The sequence below is a fragment of the Acipenser ruthenus genome, chromosome 5 (genome assembly GCF_902713425.1).
Source record: "Acipenser ruthenus chromosome 5, fAciRut3.2 maternal haplotype, whole genome shotgun sequence".
Lineage (NCBI taxonomy): Eukaryota > Metazoa > Chordata > Actinopteri > Acipenseriformes > Acipenseridae > Acipenser > Acipenser ruthenus.
Genome location: NC_081193.1, coordinates 21,498,046 through 21,516,180, shown reverse-complemented (window position 1 = coordinate 21,516,180; position 18,135 = coordinate 21,498,046). Strand labels below are relative to the sequence as shown.

General features: G+C 38.0%; 1 protein-coding gene across 2 annotated transcripts in view; it reads left to right on the top strand.

Annotated features, from left to right (window-relative positions):
• The window catches only part of LOC117403197 (formin-2-like), a 197,429-nt gene that overhangs the window by 149,625 nt on the left and 29,669 nt on the right, over positions 1–18,135 (top strand). For both annotated transcript variants that reach the window (XM_059023818.1, XM_059023819.1), the window contains 3 exons: positions 1,705–1,797; positions 13,064–13,115; positions 16,484–16,633. In XM_059023818.1, the coding sequence (XP_058879801.1) occupies positions 1,705–1,797; positions 13,064–13,115; positions 16,484–16,633 (295 nt within the window). The remainder of the gene's footprint in view (positions 1–1,704; positions 1,798–13,063; positions 13,116–16,483; positions 16,634–18,135) is intronic.

The window sequence follows — 18,135 nt, the reverse complement described above, 5'->3', positions numbered from 1 at the left end:
TGGAACTTTTTGGCCTACATGCAAAGCGTTATGTTTGGCGCAAACTCAATACAGCACATCACCCAAAGAACACCATCCCTACTGTGAAGCATGGTGGTGGCAGCATCATTTTATGGGGATGGTAGATGAAGATGGTAGACGCTTCAACTGAATGTTGCATAGCAGGGGTTCCCAAAATGGGGTACCAGTGAACCCTTGGGTAGCCACAAGAAGGTTTATGAGGGGCTGCAGCAGATACCAAGATATTCGCTCTCAAATTAGCCAGATAATATATATACATGAACACGACTATTATATAGTAGTCTTTCAAATTATGGTCCTAGTCCATTGCCATATATTCTGTATATACCATGTAGGGTGATTCAAAAGTCACCGGACACATTATTAAGGGTTTATTTATTATTTATAAAGTATAGCAATGTCAGAAGTATATTTAGCATACATTACATCTGGAAATACATCACACATTAGTTATTGCACATATAGTAAATGTGTGCTATACACAAGATCATAATTTGGCCCAACATTTTCAGTTTTACAAATGAAATATTTAAGTATCCAGGAAAAAGTGTGAACTGCATGAAAGAAAATCCTTTCACTTTCCCTATTGCAGCATTTTGCTTCTTAGAGGTTTACAATGACCAGGCTTAAAAATGTCCTGTAATGTATTAGGATAGTGTCATAGGTGAAACAGCAAGGATTAGGTGTCAACAGAGACCTTGAGATGAAATGTGGAAATCTGATTGCATAGTTAAAAACACATTTAAAGATTTAAAACTGGCATCAAAGAGGAAAAACTACAGCTATGGCCAAAAGTTTTGTATCGCCTAGAATTTTAGGATTTTGACATCATAAAAATAGAAATAAACTATATGGACATAATTTAGATCTTTTATTTAACATCATGTAATCAAAAAATATAAATTATATTGCAAAAGTCTACAAGAAGCCATAATAGTAGCACAGTATTTCATGTTAGATTTCAAAATGTCACCTTTTTCAATTTATCAGGAAAACTACAAAGCAGTATGTAATTAAATATGTTAGCGTAACATTATTCAGCAGGTTTCATTCTACTTTATGAAGCAACATGTGTAAAATACAGTAAAAAAATAAAGAATTACTTTTTTTCTTTAACTATAGACAGACCTTATCAAATTAAATCGTTTTTTACATCATGCCATTTACAATGTAATATTCTTTCCGTCACTCTATTGTTTCCTGCTACTGGAATTTTCGTTTGTAGGTGTGGATTACAGGTGTTGGTTGCAAAGGACTAGTTTGCATTCCGTACAAAAACCTTGTAAACTCCCTATTTTCTTTAAATGGTGTTGAAGAGAAAAGTTAGCTTTTCATGTGGAGCAGTTTCATCAGAGTGTGTATTATAAAGTCTAGGGGCTCGAATATGGTAATGAAAGTTTGTTTCTATTACTGTGCATGTACAAAGACAGATTTCTTTATTGTAATAAAATAATTTTCATGGCATACAATTCTGTCCTATACTACAACCTCTGTGGCCTGTTTGAAACGTCGTCATAATTTAAAATCAATAACAAATAAAACACAAGGACAAGTAAGGAATAAAGGGAAATGCTTTTGCTGTCCCATTTAAAAGATTTACATTTTTTGGTAGGTATTACCATTTAATTGTGTGTGTTTTTTTTTTTATTTTTTATTCCTAATGTGATGATGCTTTTATTTCAGCATGCGCAATTGAAACTGAAAAAGTCTGCTGCCTTTCGTCAGAAGATCACCTGCAGCCTTTCAAAGACAAAATGGAAGAATTTCTCAGTCAAGGTAAATGGCTGTAACACAGTGGGTGATATATATCCAAGATGTATGATTTGTGTGCATTAAAACAAAGCATGTGTTTACTTTGTGTATCAGACTAAGTCAAGTGAGTATTTTATCAGTTTTCCATGAACAGATGTGACATTGTACATTGGTTTTGTGAGTAACTTTCCGTACTATAACATGACCCTTTATGTTCTGAATATGCTGTTTACAGAGCTGGAATATTTATTTCACTATTCCAAATCAGTGTGTTTTGTGTTTTGAAAGGCTCTGGTTTACAAAAGGAGTTTGTGGGCTTTTCGGCTGTGTTTTGAAAGGCATGCCCCCCCCCCCAAGAAAAGCAATCACAAGTGCAGCATTCCTTATGACCAATGTAATAAAAATAATACGACAATAAATGAGAAAGAAAAGGCGATCCCTTTGGGTCCATGAATGTATTCTTCACAGTGATAAGTTTGGAGCTAAATGACATGCTACCGGAATTTCAAAACAAAGATCCAGAATGTTACATAACTGTCTTGGTGACTAAATCATTAATTGACAATGTTGATCATCTACTTTATCTTCCAAAAATACACCACACATTTGTAAGATTCAGTAACAGAGAGCTTTGCTCTGATCCTGCATACTAAAGGTGTTTGACTATATATTGCTGAATATATGAAGACTGCTTGAAACTCCAGGCTCCTGATACATGCTTCTTGTTTGGTCAAATAAACGTGCCAGGGATTCTCAGACGTTTACAGTTGCTGTGAAATAATTGCTTGATATTTGGCCTTTTATTGCTATGTTTAGATATCAAGGAGATTTTGTCCTAAAAAATCTTGCGCATATGGAACAGCTTTTGTACATGTTGACCTACTTAGTTTTAAGAATCTTTATAGCTTTGATGTGTGAATAGGCGGTTTGCGCACCTTTTCTTATTAGACATACCATAACTTTGCTGAGCATCTCCTATGGCTATGTGTGTGCTATGTCGTATTCCCTTAATAATGGAAAGTCCGTCTGAGCCATTGTAATATTTTCAGATATATTTTTCAGTGATCTCAGAAGTGTACATAGACCATCGGATTTGTGACCCCACAACTTGGCATTATTCTGTGCTTGTGATCCATAGAATGACCTTGGTAGAAGACTGGCTATACATCAGTTATTTGGTATTTAAGACATTATAATCCCTGCTAGAATGGTGTTAGAACCGTTTTGTTCTTTTAATCAATCGTTCTCTTATGAAGGCATATGTGTTGAATTAGTTAAAGAGCAACATGGGTATTAACCCCAGACAGATTTTAGTAAGGGAACTTCACTTGCCTACCACTGACAGTGGGGCAGATGCTATTTATATGCTCAAAAGTTGATCCGCTTAAATGCTTTTAGTCAATTGAGTATCTGCACTCTTACTATTCTATTCTTTACTGTGTTAACCACTGGTCACATCAGGTATTTTCCACATATCAGTTTTACTTTATATTTACAAATTGCTCCATTAGAGATGCCATTCCCTTTACATTATGACCACAGGGATGCTTTGTTTCACAATATCTTTGAGTGGTTATTACATTATAGTTAATTAATTGTGTGTGTGTATACAGTGCCGTGAAAAAGTATTTGCCCCGTCTGATTTTCTGCATTTTTGCATACTTTTGACACTGAATGTTATGAGATCTTCAACTAAAACCTAATATTAGATAAAAGGGACTGTGAGTGAACAGATAACACAAAAATTTGATACATATTTCATTTATTTATTGAAGAAATAATGCCCCCGTGAGAAAAAGTAATTGCCCCCTTAGACTCAGTAACTGGTTACGCCACTGTGGCAATGTGCCCCGCCCCTGTGTGCATTTGTGTGTTATGTGTTTTATGTTGCGTGTGTTAATGTTGGTGTATAGAGATTGGTACACGGGATATAAACGGGTCTGTGTTTCACGTGTATTTAAAAATGTAGATTTGTATTTAGGCACGAGGAGGGCACAAATCACTTCACGTGCTGGTTAAATGTAATATGTGAGCACGGGGTTGCATGTAATGAATTCACGTGCTGGGATTCAAGTGAATAATTAATTAGTAATTGAATCCCAGCACAACAGTATATATAGACACATTTTTCATTCACTCGGGGTTGGGTGTTCGTGAGTGGAGAACGGGTGAGAGAGAGAGGAGAAAGAAAGAAAGAAAAAGAAAGATCGTAACGTTTGTTTTTGCTTTACTCACCGTGTTTGTTCGTACCTGTTTGTTAGTGTGTGTTCGTTTTTGTTTGTCTCTTTATTTTGGCTACCAGTCCATGCCCTGTGTTTTGTGTTGCAACCTTTTTTATTTTCTGTCTGTTAATTATTAAATGCTGAGCACGATCACGCGCTCAGCTTCACCAAAACCCCAAGTCTCTGTTGTTTATTTCCTGGATCTGGTCTGACGCCACCCACTCCGGCCGTCTTTGTGACAGCCACCTTTAGCAGCAATAACTGCAACTTAGGAGGCTGTGTGGTCCAGTGGTTAAAGAAAAGGGCTTGTAACCAGAAGGTCCCCGGTTCAAATCCCAGCTCTGCCACTGACTCATTGTGTGACCCTGAGCAAGTCACTTAACCTCTTTGTGCTCCGTCTTTCGGGTGAGACGTAGTTGTAAGTGACTCTGTAGCTGATGCATAGCTCACACACCCTAGTCTCTGTAAGTCCCCTTGGATAAAGGCGTCTGCTAAATAAACTAATAATAATATATGACTATATTATTTATTTTGGCGACAGTATTTGTCAGGTTGAGCTGAATTAATACGTTTTTAGGTCCCCAAAACACTCCATAGTATAAAACACTCTAATGTTAACCTGTTAGTGTGGCTCCGGGGGGGTGGGGGGGTGGAGATAGGCCCCCTTGCATCATATGATCTTCTTTCATCAATTAAATCTTCCTTATTTAACCATCAGTCACCCCTATCTAGCTGTCCTGTGTTTTTTCGTTTTTCGGTGTAAACCTAAGTAGATTTCAAGACTCTCAAATTCTATCGAGCATAGTGGAAAACTTACAGCATCTGTCTTCCAATTCTGAGGATTCTCAGGATTTTCTGTCTATACCAGACCATTCTCCTCCAGCTTCAATCCAAGGTCCCTCCAGCCCCTGATTTTTTCTCCCTCTGGCATCTCAGTTAGATCTGATCAGGCTCCCGTTCAACTTTCTTCGTCTACCTCCCACCCAAGGTCCTAATCTTCGCAGATCCAAGAGTCTCCGGCCTCAGGATGCTCCTCCCGAGTGACTGTTTTTTGGAAGGACTGGACCATGAACAAACTAATAAAAACCCTCCTTAAAAATGCCAGTGCGATTCCAGCAGGGAGTGATCGAGAATCTCTTTTCCTTCTCTATTGTAGTTCCATTTCAGCAGAACCAGTTTTTCCACCTAAAAAAGCTCTTCTGCACTGCCCAGCCATTCAGCCTCTCCAACCAGGCAATAGGCAATCTGTGCCACAGCAAGTCATTCCCACAGCCAGCAATTCTAATCACAGCCAGCCACGCCAGCCAGTGAAATTCAGCAACAGCACTCCCTGATATTTAATGAAATTAAATAATTTATGCAACCTTTCGCCGACACATTATCTTCGGTCACTTCTTTCTCAATGAGCAATTTTCGCCAATTTAAAGACATCACTGTCATTTCTGTGATGGTTTATTGTATGTAATTCAGTCAATATCTAGCAGAGGGCACAATAAAAGGTGTTACAGAAACCTAGTGTTACAATATCTTGTTATCAGAAGTTTTGTAGGCTCAGTAATTCAAGTTTAAAGTTGCAGGACGTACCAGTACGTTCGTACTCCCTGGGGACCAGAGAGCAGTGAGCTACTCAAAGAGTTAAGCAATCAATGGTTTTCCAGTACATGGCCTTAGGAATTTGAAAATATATCTCCACATCTAAAATCCACAGCTCAGCTGCCAAGCTATGTGGTCATCTCTGGTCAAAGAAATCATTATTATTCTACTGCGATAATATACAGTGCAGTGAAAAAGTATTTGCCCCCTGTCTGATTTTCTGCATTTTTGCACATTTTTCATATTGTATTTGGTCAGATTTTTTTGAGGGTTGTAGTAGTATATAGAGGGAGTCTGACAGAAAAAAATGACACCAAAGTTTGGTGCTTCTTTCATTTGTTTGGTGTGCAAGGTAATCAAACATGCAATCTTCAGGTGTGAAAAAGTTATTGCCCCCCCTAGTTAACTCAACCCAATTAAAGGGATAATTAGGGTCAGCTGTTTGAGTACTTTGGTTAACAACCAGGCCTGATTTGGGCCAGCCCTGCCCAATATAAATCTGACTAACTTTGGCCCTTACCATCAGAGTGAAGTTGTCAGCACACAGGTTCTAGAGGCACATCATGCCACAAACAAAAGAAATCCCTGAAGACCTCTGGAAAAAAGTTGTTAATACCTATCAGTCTGGAAATGGGTACAAAGCCATTTCTAAGGCTCTGGGGCTCCACCGAACCACAGTCAGAGCCATATTGTCCAAATGGAGAAAGTTTGGGACAGTAGTGGATCTTCCCAGGAGTGGCCGTCCTGCCAAAATCTCTCCAAGAGCAAGACGTAAAATCGTCCAGGAAGTCACAAAGAACCGTAGAACAACATCCAGGGATCTGCAGGCCTCTCTCGCCTCGGCTAAGAAAGACACTGTGCAAAAATGGGATTCATGGCAGAGTAGCAAGGCGGAAACCATTGCTCACTAAGAAGAACATGAATGCTTCTCAAGTTTGCCAAAAAGCACCTGGATGATCCTCAAGAGTTCTGGAACAATGTTCTATGGACAGATGAGTCAAAAGTGGAACTTTTTGGCTGACATGGGCCCTGTTATGTCTGGTAAAAACCAAACACTGCATTCCACAGTAAGAACCTTATACCAACGGTCAAGCATGGTGGTGGTAGTGTCATGGTTTGGGGATGCTTTGCTGCATCAGGACCTGGATGCCTCGCCATCATTGAAGGAACCATGAATTCTGAAACGAGCAGTTCATGCTCGAAAACCCACAAACGTCACTGAGTTGAAGCAGTTCTGCACGGAGGAGTGGGCCAAGATTCCTTCACGGCACTGTGAGAGACTAATCAATAAGTTGCAGTTATTGCTGCTAAAGGTGGCGTAACCAGTTATTGAGTCTAAGGGGGCGATTACTTTTTCACACGGGGGCATTGGGTGTTGTATAACTTTCTTTAATAAATAAATGAAATATGTATCACATTTTTGTGTTATTTGTTCACTCAGGGTCCCTTTTATCTGATAACATTCAGTGTCAAAAATATGCAAAAATGCAGAAAATCAGACAGGGGGCAAATACTTTTTCACGGCACTGTAGCTACAGTGCACGTTATAAATAAAGGACGTTCCAGTTCCCCTATTATCATGCAATTACTGCGGCGGCTAGTATGGATTTCAGTTTCCAACAATTTCCTAATACAAGCTCGCCACTTACCGGGCTTTTATAATAATGTTGATGCTCTTTCTGGTTTTACAGATTTCCAAATTCCACAGTCTGTTCAATACAGCTCTGCCATTTCCAGCAGCAACTCCACAGTTCAATCAACTGAATCCAACTATCAATAAACTACTTAATTCAGCTCAAGATTACATGGCTTCAGCACTAGCCCCTTCTACCAGATCCTCACACTCTACAGGTTGGGCTTCTTATGTAACCTTCTGCTCCCAAAGCAAGATTAATCCTACTCCAATTAACCAGGACTGGATCATGGCTTTCATAGTTCATGCAAAGGACTCTATACATCTGGCACCAGCTACAATCCAGTCATATTTGTCAGGAATTCAACACCAATTTCGCTTGATGTCCATCGCTTCTCCAACTATACTATCAATCCCAGCTGTCTGTTTCCAAGTGCTCACCGGCTCCATCTCCTGCTCGCCTGCCTATATCTGTAGACATTCTTGGTAACTTCATTTTAATTCTCCGCCAAGGCTGATTCTCTCCATTCGATGATTTAACTATGAAAACCATATGCCTATCCGCATTTTTTTTTTTTTTTAGATGCTCTGCATATACAGTTCCTTCTATTTCCAGCTTTCCTACTCTAGGTATCCGCTGCAGTGACCTCAATCTCATTCCAGATTCCCATTTCATCCAATTCCTTCGCATTTCAAAAACAGATCAGCTGCGGCAAGGACAATGTATTCAGCTTTCAAAAATCAACTCTCCTCTATGCCCTTACACTTCCATGCTGAAGTACATCGCAGAACGCAAGGCCATTTCATCCTTTGAACATTTGTTCATCAATTCAAGCGAGTCCATTGTATCAAGTCATTGGTTTTCTTCACATCTCTCCACTGTGGTGTCCAGAGTAGGTCTTCCCTCACAATTCTACACTCCTCATTTTTTCAGAATAGGGGCAGCTGCAAAAGCAAATATCAACCAGCATCTAATCAAAAATATGGGGCGCTGGACCTCATCAGCAGTCAAAGCTTATATTCATTCTTCATCATCTGAAATATCCTCTGCCCATCAGTCCATTGCTAGTATGTCCAGAGTGTTTTTTTCTTTCCACTGTGCGGAGGGTCTTCACATAGTCAGTAGGGTACAGCTTACTAAACCCTATGTCATGTTAAGTGTTTTCTTTCCTTTTTCTGTTAAATGTTCTCTTTTTCTCCTTTTCTTTATGCATTGGCAGTTCCCCTCATTGGTGTCTTCAGCGGGGAGCCGGGGGTCCATTCTTTGTGGGGTTAGTGATTCCACTTTCTCCAACCCTTTGTTAAGCTTCGCTTCGTTTACCTCGTAGAGGACAGTTCTCCATGAGGTCAGAGGAGACCCCCAGCCAAACCCCTCCTTTAGCATGGATGATTCTTTTGTCATCTTCTCTTTCAGGTTCTGATGCCTCTATTTATGTGAGGGTCCCCAAGTGGTGGAACCCCTCTTGTTTGTCGGGTCTCCTCAAAGACGGTGACCCCTCTCCTGTTTGCTGGGTCTCCTGAGCGACAGAACCCCCCTTCCTTTATGTTGGGCTTTTGAAGAGGCGGAAAACCCCGCTTTATATATGTATGTTCTATTAATTACTAACTCCATGTTTTTCTTAACGGTTCGCAAGCCTCTTCGTATGTCGGGTAACCTCAGAGACGGTGCACCTCTTTGTATGTCGGGTCACCTCAAAGACGGTGGCCCACCTCCTGTTTGTCGGGTCTCCTCAGCGACGGAACCCCCCTACTGCATATGTTGGGCCATCGAAGAGCCGGAACCTCTCTTTACGTGTTAATATTACTAATGCATGTTTTTCTTTCTGGTTCGCGAGCCTCTTCATATGTCGGGTCATCTCGGAGATGGTGACCCCTCTTCGTGTGTCGGGTTACCTCAGAGACAGTAAACCCCCTCCTGTGTGTCGGTCTCCTCAATGTCAGAAACCCCCTTCTATATGTTGGGCCTTGAAGAGGCAGAGCCCCTCTCTCTACATGTTTATATGTCACTAACTCCATGTCTTTAAACACTACATCAGGTGGCCTTGCTCCACCCCTTGAAATATATATTAAAGGAAACTTATAAGAAAGTATACAGCATTATTTGAAATGCATTAAGGTGAGTAATAAACTGAATCTATTGTGATTTAGCAGTTGGTTCAAACTATTTAACAGCAAGTGCTTGAATGTTTCTGTATAATTCTATGTAAATAAATATAAAACTATAAAGGGGCAACACTGTTAATCCAGAATTAGGACAACTGTTTGTTTGTTTTTTATTCTGGGTTGTTTTTTGGAATATAATAATATTAATAAGAATAATACAAGGACAATACAGTACAAATTTCACTTATATAGCGCTCTTCATGCATGTATTTATAATAGCATCAGTAATACAACAAATGAATGAGATGGATGCAGTCATTTTATCAATTAAATATGTGATTAAAACCAAGATTAACTAAGTTTTTTTTTTTAATTGCGAGATTAATCGCTTGACAACCCTAATATATATCTATCTATCTATCTATCTATCTATCTATATATATATATACACACACACACACACACACACACACACACACACACACACGTTAGACAGTGAACTCAACCTAAAGGTTTTGAGATCCAGTAGATTGAATCCTTGCAATAAAGTTATGGACATTCCTTTTGTTTGGGTAATCATTCTAATTGGTTTAGTTGTTTTAGGCTTTAGTATAAAATACTTCTATAGCAATTAACTTTACTGAGCTTCGATAGTCCGGTTTACTGTTTAACTGAGTGATAGGCATAGTTAAAAGCAACTCGGAAGTTGTTTATGTGCTATCAAAGTGGAAATTAAGTGGTCTGCCTTGTGGCTTTTGTGGTCCTGTTCTTAGATAATAATATAGGTACACACAAACACATTGAATCACCATTCCCTTTTACTTAATGTTTCTGTAGCACTGCAACACAAAAGAAGGACTGCACTCTGGTGATGGACTCTCCCTGTCCATTGCAAATAACACAATGACCGTATCAGCAGTGTTTGTCTAAATCACCGATAGCCAATTTAATAGTTTATCAAATTCGATTACAGTACTTTATTTGTACTCCAAGTACTGTCAGAGGATTTATGACCGAACATTTCTACCTTTTTTTATATAAAGTAAACAACTGGCCTCTAAACTTGTGTAAACAGTTTAATGGGCAGAATCAAATTTCTCTGCCTGTCAAATACTCGTAATCCAGACAAACAGTAAAGGTATTGCATTTAGTTCTGGCCCACCTGATAAGTGCTGTCCTGAAGCTTGTAAAATATTAACAGGTTGAAAGAGACTTTAAGACATGATGAGGTTCTTCATTCTTGTTTTTAAAGTGTAAGTTATCTACCACACATGGTGATAAGCTGCAGTGTTTGCTTTGTGTGCGTACAGCCCTTCTTGTACAGGACTCCATTATATAAGGCTTTATATGTTTCTGAATCTTGAACTGTATTTAAGGGATTTGGAAACGATACATTCTGCACACATTTTTAACCCAGGATCTGGAATTGATAGTCTGGGATACAGACTGTACAAACAGACATCAGTGCAACATACCCCATCATGTGTCACTGTTAATCAACATGATACAGTATGTACACAAATGGAGAAGAATGGTTACCATTCCTGTAATTAAGAATTACATAAAAATTACTTTGAAACTTGAAACTATTTTTGTTCTTACTAATATCAGGTAAAGAAATAACAAACATATACTGTATACTAATAATTACTTAGAATTGCCTATGAATGGCTTAAACCCGAACTACTTAGTACAAATTACTGTAGTATGAAGCAGCCCAGCTATTAAGCTGACGCAAAGCATGCTGGGCTAGCCGGCATTCTAATTTATGCAAATACGGGTATAGAGAATGATGGTTACCTTAATCCTAGAGGAATTTGGAGACCCTTGAGGGGAAACGCCAAGTTTGGGGGGCGATTGGTTTCTGATGGAGCCCAGGATACAACTGGAGCCTGGCTGTGAGAAGGAAGAGGAGGAGAGGTATGTGGGCCGACGGTGCCTGACAGAGGAAGAGATTGCGATGTACGGCTGGACCTTGTGGAGTGTGCCAGGGTAGTGGACAACCGGCAAGCTCTCGCTGCAGTAGGAAGAAGACGCCAGCCAGGTGGGCTGCCTCGGAAGAAGCAGCGAGAACAGCAGTCGAGCGGGCCACCTCAGGACAGACAGTGAAGATGGTAGCCAGGCGTCTGCCCAGCACCAATAGTGGAGTGCCCAGCGCCCAAGAGGAGGGAGCCCGGGCGTCCAGCGCCTCCTTTGCTGGAGTGCCCAGCACCACAGGCAGCATCACCACTGGCGGGACACTGGGCATTAGGCCCACGGAATGTTCGACCCTTAGGTGGGGGCCGGGGATTCAAGGGGGGCTGGGGAAAATTGAATTGTGGTTTGTCACACTTGAAAAAATTATTGTATTTCTTGCTCTTATTGTATGACTTGTATTGTAACACTTGAATGTATTTGTATTTGCTTGCGATTGTAAGTCGCCCTGGATAAGGGCGTCTGCTAAGAAATAAATAATAATAATAATAATAATAATAATAATAATAATAATAATAATAATAAATAAAAAAGATGATGGAAGAAAAATAAAAAAAAGTGATGGACTAAACTGTGAAACCTTGTGTAATTAGTTGTTGTGTTATATTATGCTATTGTTACAGTGTGGGGGGACTCAGTGGGTGGTTGGTTTAAGTAGTGTCCACAGTTCATTCGGGGTCAAATGGTTCTTGGGAGAGGGTAGTGTAGTGTGGAGCACAGAGACACCTGCTGGTTGAGCTAGGAGCAGCCCAGCTATTAAGCTGATGCAAAGCATGCTGGGCTACCCCACATGTTAATTTATGCAAATACGGGTATAGAGCATGATGGTTTACATGACGAATCAGTTGTATTTGCTTGGTTCCCAACATATTTTCATTGTCAGTTAACAGCCGCAGTATGATAGTACAAACATCAGCTCCCGGGTGAAAAGAAAAATTTGCTTCCAGTCGGCTTGGATGTATGTTGTAATTTGATTGGTACTCAAATGTAAAGGTGAGGGGAAAAGCAGCTTTTCTTGTGAAATGTAGACATTAATTAATGTCCAATTGATTTAATATCTGTCGACAAAGAAATCTGAGTGGCTGCACAGCTCTACTCAATTATTTTAACATCTATGGATTTGTCCATTGTACAAGTGGCTCTTTAATTATAATTATTTTAATAACTTGTTTTTTGAACATGGTTGATTATTTTCTTATAATCAGTTTTACTTTTGTCAATTTATTGCATCATTCCACAGCTCTAAGCACTCAACATCACTATATATTGCATGCTTAAATTACCCATATGAAAGCACACTTCCTGTTTGCCACTTTAATAAAGCAGCAGAAGGTTTTGAAATAAAATGTTTTCTCTTTAGCTCTACTGAAAGTACTGTTCTATGAGGACTTATTTTTATGACTTACAGTATGTTCCAGATTATATCCCTTCAGTCACTGCGTGCATAATTGTACCACGTTAAGTTTCCTATCTATGTATCTATTTTATAATGCATATATATTTTTTCAAAGTTTTGGCAGGGCAACTTCTCGAACTCCAAAGAGTTCATGCAAATGGTTTTACAATTTAAAAAAATTAAAACGTGACCGAAGTGGGTATTAAATTGGTGCAGAATTTAGGAATGAATTCTATAGTATGTATAGATATTCTATATCAAACTATTATGTTTGTTAATGTAAGTGACTGCCTTTATTATTACTAAAAGTATTGCTTACTGTTACTCTGTCTTTCTGTTGATATGACCAACTATTTTTATTTATTACAGCTAAAATTGATCTAGAGACTCAGGAGAACCAATTGACTGAAACACATAAAGGGTAAGAAACTACTAATCCAAGGGATGCTGGAAGTGAAAAACTATTTAATATTTTACTGTGTGGAACAAGTCCTTGTCATCACATTGGACAGGTGTCTGTCACTGAACCAAAACAGAGGATTCCATTTTAATTTTAGGGAGACTGAACTGTTGTACGTCTGTCTCCTTGTAACAAAGGGCAGGAAAGTGACACACAGACACATTCAGTCTCCAGTGCTCTTTACTCTCTCACTAAAACAAATGACATCTGTACAGGTTTATAATGCAAAATCTAAATTGAGAAAGTATAATTGCATATTACTATGTAGTGGGATGTGTTGTGAATCTCTGACCAATTAATTTTGGTTATTTGAGAACAGATGGCAAAACAAGTGTATTTTATATAGATTTTGCTGTGGAGACGTAACAAGATTAGCTTAGAATCCTGTTGACTGTAAAATGCATTGCTCTCTAAATTAGTGTATTTGGACAGGATTTCTACACATTCTTGCATTAAGACTTTGTATTTAAAGTACTTGAAAATAATTATTTATACAATCTGAATCACTGCGTTTGTAAACACGACTGAATCAAAGTATTTGCTTTTTGGCAGTTGTCCAGATAATAATTTTAGTCACTGTATATATTTTCAAGTTACATGAGTAGAACTCAATGCCTTGCCATGAGCTAATATTTGCAAATACTTGTGTTCATAAATTGTATTGACTTGTTTTGTTTTGTATACATTATTTAGGTAAATACTGCATCCTTAAATATGTTTGGTTCAGTGCAAAAACCATCACGTGGCACATCAGTATGTATTACTTAAGTCACCAATAGAACAACCATAGTTGTCCACTAATTTCCAATGCTTTTAAATATAATTTTGGATGAGGAATGCATCAGTCTCTTACTGTAGTCACAAGGGCATTATAAAAGCTGTCTGCATGGCCAGGGGCAAAATATTTTTCACTTTATCCATTTTGAGTTCAATTTCAGTTTATTCTATATTGTTTATTTACACTTGGGAAGTTCATTTTAACTGAGAGGACATTTAAAAATTATTTATTATTACTGTTTATGAATACAGTCAAAGCTGTATTAAAGACCACAAAATGCATTACATATGATGATGGGTTTGTTATATTTATCAAATTCTGACTCAATTATTTTAGTTTTAATTTTTAAAGCACTGTGTATGCATTATTATAAAGTATACCTTAGATATTATACATGTAGTTGTATATATCTAACATAACTATGGTCAAAAGTTTTGCATCACCTACAATTTTAGTTTTGAGACATTAATTAAAAAAACATATGAACATAATTTAGATATTTTATTTAACATCATGTAATCATGATATCGCAAGTGTCTACCGAAAGCCATAATAATACTACTGTATTTCATGTTAGATTTAAAAATGTCAAATTTGTTAATGTTTTGTTAAGTATATGGAAAACTACAAAGCAGTATGTAATTAAATATGTTACCGTAACATTATTCAGCCGGTTTCACTTTATGAAGCAAAATTTGTTAATTTTATAGGGCGATGCAAAATGTTTGGCAATAGCTGTAGTGTTGTATATAATTCAATATACAGGTCAATTTTAGCAATAGCCAGCAAAGAACTATACAGAAACATAAGAGTTTATAACCCGGAATGAATATTAAGCTGAAGAATGTACCTTGTGCTTTTTAATTAAAATGTGTGTCTTTTGTGGAGATAACACTACTTGTTAATCAGCTTTTTACCAACTTGCTAATCAAATGTATTGATCTTGAATAATCTTTGAGCTAGTTTTAAAGTTTGTGACACATTGTTGGTCATTCATGGACAAAATAAAACAATATTTACAGGCAGAGGACATACAGTATTAGTTATACAGAGAATAGTATAAGCAGAACCATAGACACACTGTCTCTGTTCAATAGGTCAAAATAAGTCCACTACATTGAAAAGGACTCAGACTAATTTCCCTTACCAAAACTGAAAATGGACAAACCCCATCTACCAACTTTTGTAACAATAGACCATATTTCTACTGTGCTGCAATAAGAATTACTAATTTCATTTAGTAAGACAACAAATGCATGTTATAATTGCACTCCTTTTTTTACGTCATATTAGTCTCTAACTTTTTCATGAAGAGGCATTAGTAGCACAGCTGAACAGGTCTCTGAACAAACAGTATCAGATTTTGGCACAGTTAATGCTTAGTTAAAAAAGGCAGGTTTCCAGGCTGCTCCTAAGCATCCTCGGATAAAATGAAAGCGCAGAGGTCTGTTTATCTAGCTTGGGGAGGCAGACAGGGCAGGCTCCAGCTTATTAACACTGACGTGTGGAATTTATTCACCAAGCGCCATACAATGAGTTCATTGCATTGCAATATTGATCATCTTCAAAAGTTGGGGGGTGGGAGTAGACCTGTCTGTTGAAGCATATTGTCTTAAATAGAATAATTAATATCGATGCAGTTTCACTGGTGTAACATATACACTTTGCCAAGTTTATAAGTTTATCCAACAATCAGCTTGTAAACAGCGATGTTTTGCCTGATCGCGTCAGTTTTATTATCCCTTAAACAATGTTTTTATATCCATAGAGGAACAGTCATTTTTCCATCCAGAACAATTTATAGGAAACGAAGTACGTAGTAAACACAATTGTCCCAGATATACATTTATTTGCACAAAATATCTACCTGTGGAACAGGAAAACTACGTACTAAATGATATATACGTTATAAACAAGCCTGTTTTAACCAGAGTAATTCCCCATTAAAGCCCATGTTGTTTGGAGCGAGGTAACCAGTGGAGTACCACAGGGATCAGTATTAGGTCCTCTGCTGTTCCTAATCTACATTCATGATTTAGATTCTGGTATAGTAAGCAATCTTGTTAAATTTGCAGACGACACAAAAATAGGAGGAGTGGCAAACAGCAGCAAAGGTCATTCAAAATGATCTAGACAGCATTCAGAACTGGGCAGACACATGGCAAATGACATTTAATCAAATCAACCTCTATTCAATTTAACCACACTCACCTGGTACTAATCACACACTACCTCACCTAATTGAAACATCACCTTATAATGTTACTTAATGTAGTTAATTTAAAATTACTTGAAGCAGGATCACTTACCTATCTGCCTCAGACACTGGTTACCTGTAGACTGACCACTAGTAGATACACTCAGCTTAAATAGGCTCCAACCTCACTTTGCAAGGAAACTGGTAACAGCTGCTAATTGCGCTAAAGACAGTATTTAAGCAATACAATACTTTCAACACACTTCAATGGGATCACACCACTAGAGGAAGATGTGTGGAAACCAATCAAATTGCAAATCAACCTCTTCAATGATTATATTTTCTTACTTTCAGCTTCTTGGAAATAACTGTTTACTTCTCAATGAAGCCTAAAATGGGAGAAAAGGAAGTGTCAACTAATACGTTCTTCACTGTGTGGCATGAATTCTGCACTGATTTTAAAGACTCATGGAAGAAAGAAAATAAACTCATCCTGCAAGAAAGGTAATCCCTGATTTAAGATTACATTTTTATCATGGTGCTACTATCATATCTCGCTTGTAAATAACAACTGTAGTGACGTGTATGCTGTTTTAGGAATCAATAATTCCACAAAATTAAAATATACTAGCCTATGTGCATACTGCTAATGGGTTCATTATTTTGATTTGTTTAGTTGTATGTTTTTTAAAGACCTGGTTTCAACTGACAAGCTCCCACGATATTATCACAACAATGTGGGATCTCGGTAGCTCACCTAGTGAAAGCACTGTTACTTAGAATGTTGAGTTGTGCGTCCGTGGTTCAAATCCACCTCCTGCTAAGTTAGCCGTTTTGAATGGGTTCCCATTGGGATTGCTGAATTGTCCTTTGCGCTCCCTTGAGGTAGGGAAGGATAATTAGCTGGGCATAGTTCACCTCGTCTTGCTTTGAAGACCCCTACTGGTCAGATGCCCCACAAATCCAGGCAGAGACTTGACTTCAAGCTCCAGTAGCTTTGAAACATTGTTTGCTTAGGTCCAATGGATAAAAACAGACAATTGGTTTGATTGATAGCAGGAGGTTTCATATATAGCTTCTGATTTGGTAAGTGGTTTGCAGCTCTGTGGGAACATTCGAATTAAGCAATTTAAATAAAATAAAAAAAGACAAAATACATTTTATATTGAATTGTTGTCTACAAAGCAGACTGCCTGGATGGATCTGAAAGAAAATATATGTATCCTTTTAAGTATTAGTTTCACTATCTTACATGAAGAACAAGGTGAGGAATGTGTAGCTTAGCACTCAATAAAATGTTCTAAATACTTCTCTGCCATAAAACCTCAAATGCTTTACTATGGAAACATTCTCCTGTGGTTTCATTCTTCTGTCATTGTTTAGACTTCAATGATTTTTTTTTTTTTTTTTCAGCCCTATGACCACAAGCTATGAAACTCACACTTGTTTTTCATATGTTTTCAAAACAATAGAGCTCGCTTTTCCAAAACCATTCTCTGCCTATGGATCACTGTGTTTATTAAGCTCAATGTCCTTTAGTCATGTTGGCAAAAACCAGTGGGGTTTTAATGTTGCAGTACCACTAAATACCTGCAGGTGTGTGTGTGTGTGTGTTTCTTGTGTTATCTGACATTTGTTTGCAATAAAATCTTTAGGTGGGAGAATGTGACCGGTCTGCTCACCTGACTCCTGCTCGCTTTTCACTGTTGAAATATATTATCCTTCCTGGCAAGCTATCTGTCAGGTTGCTGTGGAAAAAATAAAAAAAAAAACACCTTGACAGAGGTCAGATTTACTGCACCTTCCTTACTTGCCTTTTTGTGAAAACCCAGACAGGTCTGTTGGCAAAGTGTAAGGCCTAAATGGTAGAATTTCGTGAATTGCTCTGGTGGCCTAATCGTTATGGAGAATTATCGATACCCAGAGAAAGAATCTATTAGAAAAAATGGCTTTCATTCCTTTTTTTTTTTTTTAATTTGTAAAGCATAAACAAACACTGCAAGCAC